The 6,000-nt window shown below is 32.6% G+C and overlaps 1 protein-coding gene across 1 annotated transcript in view; it reads left to right on the top strand.

The window, feature by feature from the left end:
* The window catches only part of LOC143058835 (uncharacterized), a 57,782-nt gene extending 53,314 nt beyond the window's left edge, over positions 1–4,468 (top strand). The window contains exons 5-6 of the mRNA XM_076232311.1: positions 2,520–2,697; positions 3,814–4,468. Of these exons, the coding sequence (XP_076088426.1) occupies positions 2,520–2,697; positions 3,814–4,407 (772 nt within the window). The 3' untranslated portion in view covers positions 4,408–4,468. The remainder of the gene's footprint in view (positions 1–2,519; positions 2,698–3,813) is intronic.
* The last annotated feature ends 1,532 nt before the right edge of the window (positions 4,469–6,000 follow it).

Below are 6,000 nucleotides of genomic sequence, written 5' to 3' on the forward strand. Positions count from 1 at the left end.
TCATGATATTTATACTTTATGTCAATTTAGACTCATTAACCACAGATTAACTATAGAAAGTGGAAGATGGAAAAAAATTCAGAGAGATAAAAGAATATGCGAACTATGTGACTTAAAAGATCTTGGAGATGAATTCCACTATATAATGAAGTGTAAATCTATGGCTATAGAAAGACAAAAGTATATTGCTAAAAAGTATATTGATTATCCAAACATAATTAAATTTAAGGAAGTAATGAATATGAACAAGCAATTATCTTTAAAAAAGCTATGTACATTTATAAGACATATTAATTCATGTGTGTGTTCTCCTGGCTAAATTCAACTTAATATATTTGTAAATAGTGTACATATTATGTTTTCTCTATTTTATTACTGTGCTATTTATTACATGTAACTTCTGTATACCATTGTATTGACGAAGGTTTGTCAGAATAAAGATATATCAAAAATAATACATTTCATCTCTATTTCCTTTAAATGCAAGAATTTTAAATTATATAAGCTAATATAAAGAGATTTAAAAGCAAAATCTACTACATAACTTTCAAAAACCATGATATGTGATTTTAGGGTTTAATAAGAACAGTCCAGTTGGGTAAGAGGGCATGGGTTGAAATAAAAAATCATTTCAGTAAATTTATAACCATGTGAAAATGTTTAGGAGTAAGTTGATTGAATTTAATTTAAATTCTTAAATTCGAATGATAAAAATCCATCCGCGTTGTCATCTGAGATTTTCTTCTTCAATTCAGGTTATTACATGCACTTCTTTCCCACAGGTTGACTGGTGTGGTTGCAGTCTTGTAATTGACTGCTCCATAGGCTTACATGCAAAACAGTTGATCTTTGAAAATAAAATAAATAAAAAATGCTACATAGAAAAAAAATTTCATGTTCATATCATGTATGTACTAATGTGAAATTGTGATTTAATCGGGAAAAAAAGTGGGTCATGCTACGAAGAATAAAAAGTTACGTAAACCTGAAGTCAATACATTTGTTTTCTACTTTCTGTTTGCTGTTTTTACCACTGGTTTTTACCGGGCCGCGCCACTTCCAGTAAACATGATATCCTTCCACTTTCCTGGATTGATATCCCCCAAAAGATGCAAATTTTTTTAAAAAGTCTTTATATATGTTTCAATTCAGCATAAACCTATAATCAAACAGAAAAAAATGAGTTCAGAAAAAAATTCAGAAAAAAATGCACTATTTTGTTTCCCTCCATGTTTCATGCACCGGAAACTGGAGTTGTAATACAAGACTGGTACCGTGTGGCATGATCATTAAACGTAAGACGTACGGAATAAATTAGTTTATTCCATATTGATAAAACTTTAGTAGGCTTTTCTATATGAATGAGATTTTGAATAAATAAGCATATTCACCTGCGGAAAAAGGATATTCACCGCGCATAACGTCGCGTGCTTTTACCTGCACTATTTTGGTAAAAAAAAACGATTGATGTACAATTCGCCGTTTCAGAATCTAACGCATCATGGGTAATATTCTTTGGTGTACGCTGCGACGCCATCTTGTTTCTTAGGACGCCGTAACGTTTACCATAGCTGGTGCAAAAAAACGTCAATAATAATGGGTTGGACATGTGCCGTGTGCACAACTACATCTAGAAACACACAAAACTTGAGTTTTTTTTTCAGAATTCCAAAAAACAATTTACGGAAAAAGTGGTTACATGCCTTAAACTTAGAGGAGGAAGACGTTAATACGGGAACAAGAATTTGTTTTGAACATTTTTTCGCTGGTGAGAAGGTTCTGAGTAACGGTATCCCCGACCTCTCAATTGGCAAGCAAATAGGTAAAAAATGTGAAAGCAAACCTAAAAAGATAGAAAAGAAATCTAAAGTAAAGCTAAATGGCCTAGTAGCAGAAGAATTTTCAACATACTTTGACAATGAATCTCGGTCCCAATTACCTTCAATGCCTTCTGGTGACGCTTGTCAACCACAATCCATGGCCACGGAAAATGTAGTAGAACATAATAAACTGAAATAATGTTTAATAATTGCCATTACATACATTTCTCTCTGAATATGGAATAAAACAATTACTGTCTTTTGTTTCGGTAAATATGTGGTTTAATTGACTTTTGAAAAACTGATATTCACTTCGGTCGTTGGCCTCAGTGAATATCAGTTTTTTCAAAAGTCAATAAAACTACACATTTACCTCATCAAAAGACAGTAATTGTATAATATTGCATTTCTTTTTTGTATAATTTTGATGTTTGTTTATGAAATAACAACTGCCGATACCCTCCGTATGTGAATGTAATGCACATATGCCGGTATGGCATACCTATGGAACGCCTAACTGCCTTATGGTACTTTCTTCTTTATCAATATCATGTTGATGTTTTTCTTTATTATGATGAGGTATGTCTCTATTATGAGCGTTTCATACATACCATTATCACGAACAGTTTTATATGATATATAATGACATATTATGTTGCTACACTCTTATTTGAGACATGTACTGATGTTTTTCTGTAGAAATTGTTCAACTCAAAATTATCCAACTATCGATGGAGAACAGGACTTTGAAGGTTTTGTACTTCACAGTATACGGTATAGACACCCAGAATGTTTTGCTGGACAGACAGTAGCCGTTTTGGGAGCACATTACTCTGGAATAGACATAAGTTTTGATCTTTCTAAGTGTGCCAAAAAGGTATGTTATATTTTGTTTAAAACTTCCGATTTCTTTTAACTGATAACCATATACAGTTTTATTAGCTTGCATTTGTTATTGTAATGAAGAGAAGAAGAAGCGTGCGTTATCGTAGCTAAACAAAAATAGCTATGTTTTACGTCTTTATATTATTAAAATAAGGATAAAAAATTGCCCGTTATGTTATGTCGATGCTATTCAAAATGATGGTAAAAGAAGGGATCGGGCTTGATACGGAAACACGTGAAATGAAAATCGCAAAAACGTTACAAGGAAAATAAAAATCGGGAAAGACGAATCACGAGACATAAAAGTGTTAATACTAAGGAAAAGGGACTAGAATTTATTACTCAGCCGTTCTTGGATTTCTTGCAGGCATTGTTAATGGACATTCAGACCCCGCATCCAATTTCTAGAGGTGTTTTTTTCGTGCAACGTTTTTGACTCTTTTATTTCACGAGTTTTCGTTATTTTGGCGAATTATTTCTCGTTGCTCGTGTTTAGTTCAATATACGAGCTTTGTGTTTCCCTCTATTTAATTTCCGAGTTTCTTGTTGGTAACTTATAGTTTCTCTTGCCTGTCCCGCATTTTGTTAAAAAGTAAATCGGGAATGATTCCAAACTTATATAAGAGGTATTTATGTAGGAATTATTCCTTTCTCGTATTCTTCTCCTGATTGCATTGTCTGTATAGAATCTTTTGTGTCCGCCTATTTTGTGGTCGTGGGAAAATGATGGAAGTCTGTTGAATGAGACGATAGCGTAAGACCTGTATAAATCACAACAACCCAGAATCAACACGCGGACGCTAAAAGGTGACCGCAGAAAATAGAAAAAAGCCAATTGCCAAAAAAAAATATTATGTAATGACAAACAATAAACAATACTACAAAGAAAGAAAAAAGGTTGGGAAACACAAAATGAACAAAAATGAACAAATGAGCACAGGTTCCATGGCTAAGCTGATAACCCCAGACTAGATATGAATGGAATTAAAATGTAATTCAAGGTAGTTGTATCGACGGTTGTTTTTAATTGAAAAAGACAGTGTCATATCCGATCAATATTGCTAAATATTTCCTGGTGCATACTTAATAATTTTGATATATTTTGAAGGTGTATCTGTGTCACAGAGGACCAAAGTTAGAAACATGTCTGCCAGAAAACATTGTCCAGAAGACTTCCGGCTTTAAACGATACACACCCTTCTCTGTAGTTCTGGAAAACGGTGAGGAACTACCAGTTGATACAGTAATATATGCCACTGGGTATAAATACAACTTCTCCATCTTACCGGAAGGGTTACTAAAACTTGGCAAGGGTAACCTCATCTGCAACCTATTCAAATATATTCTAACACCAAACTATTCTACGATTTTCTTCATGGGCATCGTAAGAGAAGTTGCATTCTTTCCTACAAGCGAGTATCAAGCTTTGTTCATAAAATCTGTATTAGAAGGTTTGGCTAATCTACCGGATCAAGAAGAAATGAAGCGAATAATATCGAAGGATTCCGAACGTGTGATAGGAGGAGATAACCAGTGGGAATGGATAAAGGAACTTTCGGATATTTCTGGTAAATCTAAAGCACTTCCGCTTGTTATGAAGAAAATATGGGACTACCATTTTGATATTTGGGGAAAAGATTTTGCCAAATGTCGATCATTGGTATACAAAGCAACAGGTCCAGATTCTTTTGTTCTTGTTTAAAATTTCATTTTTGTTAATGACAGCTCTATATGCCTACATGCAAAATAAAAATGTAGCTGATCTTTAACAAATGTTTATTGAAAACTGATACATAGAAAAAAATAGTATATATTATGCATATCATGCTTTATTTATGTTATATAATTGTTAATAAAAGAAACGATATATTACTTTGAACTCCAATTTATATCATTTAATATAATAAATAGGGGAAAAAAACGGCAAATTATACAACGAAAAACATTCTTTGCAAAGCAAATACATATGATTAAAAGAATCTGACCAAATTCGAAAGTTAGCAAATACCGTGTTGTTCAACACAGAAGTCAAAATATTGCGGAAATAGACGACAAAAGTCGACCATTAACTTCAAAGATGAGAATAATGTATTAAGATATCTGCAAAGACATTCAAATTTTAAGCAGATCATGTTTAACATTTTACGGTGAAAGTTCTAATTTCGGGTTTTGATTTATCATACTTTTTTCAATTAAAAATGCAGTAAAAATAATATGTTTGATTTTTTGTATAAAGAATGATACAACACTATTAACAACTCTTTACGTACTAAATGAAACAATCTCGTGACAGACAACATTCATACATAGAAAAGCAAAGAATATGTGCAACAGACAAACTATCTCCGATATTATACCTTAAAAAATACAAGAATTGTACCTAAAACTGGTTTGATAAAAAGTTTATTGGGTTGCCAGTATGGGAATGGCAACTTTTTTTAATTCTTTTTATAGAACAAACGACCCTCTTTAAATAGATATATTGCATTCACTATTCATTGCATATAAGTACATATACATAATTACTCTCTAAATATTACAATGTTTTATCTATAAATTTGAGGAAGAAAATATCTGTTTTGCCTCACCGAGATCGATGTTTGTGTAGTGTCCAGTGGCAAATATTTCATACATTTCTGAACGAAAACGGATCAAAACTTAGATAAGGTAACAAATTAAGGTACATACTCAACAGGGGGTGTTCTGGGGGTTGGAACCCCCTTTATTGATGATAAATGTTTTGAATGGGGATACATGTATATGATTGGAACTACCCCTTTTATCCTGAGTTGAGAATCCTCTTTTAAAAAAAGGCTGGATCCCCCCCTCTTTAAAAAAGTAACAATTTATAAATAATGTTTTTATCTTATTTAATACTAAGTTGAATTATAAAAATCGACGAGTTTTAAAATTTTACAACACTCAAAAATATTGGAAATGCTTTTAACAATTAACTTATTTACGACATTGAATGTTGATCAATCAACACTGAAAGCGCGATATCTAAAATGGGTATACCCTTACATATTAATCATCATACATGTATACATATCAATTTTTAATGCCATTCTAAACAAATGGCTTTACGAGTCGTGTGTTAAGTGCTTATCGTTCATTCGTCAATGAATTATTTATCGTGCGTCCATCATTCACCGTGTGTGTATCGTGCGTTCATCATTATTCACCGCGAGTGTAATATCATGGGTTCATCATTCATCATTTATTTTTCGTTAATTCTCCGTGTAACGCGCATCGTTCATCGTGTGTGAATCGTGGATTCATCGTGCTTCAGCGT

This window comes from Mytilus galloprovincialis, chromosome 14, assembly GCF_965363235.1.
Source record: "Mytilus galloprovincialis chromosome 14, xbMytGall1.hap1.1, whole genome shotgun sequence".
In the NCBI taxonomy this organism is placed as follows: Eukaryota; Metazoa; Mollusca; class Bivalvia; order Mytilida; family Mytilidae; genus Mytilus; species Mytilus galloprovincialis.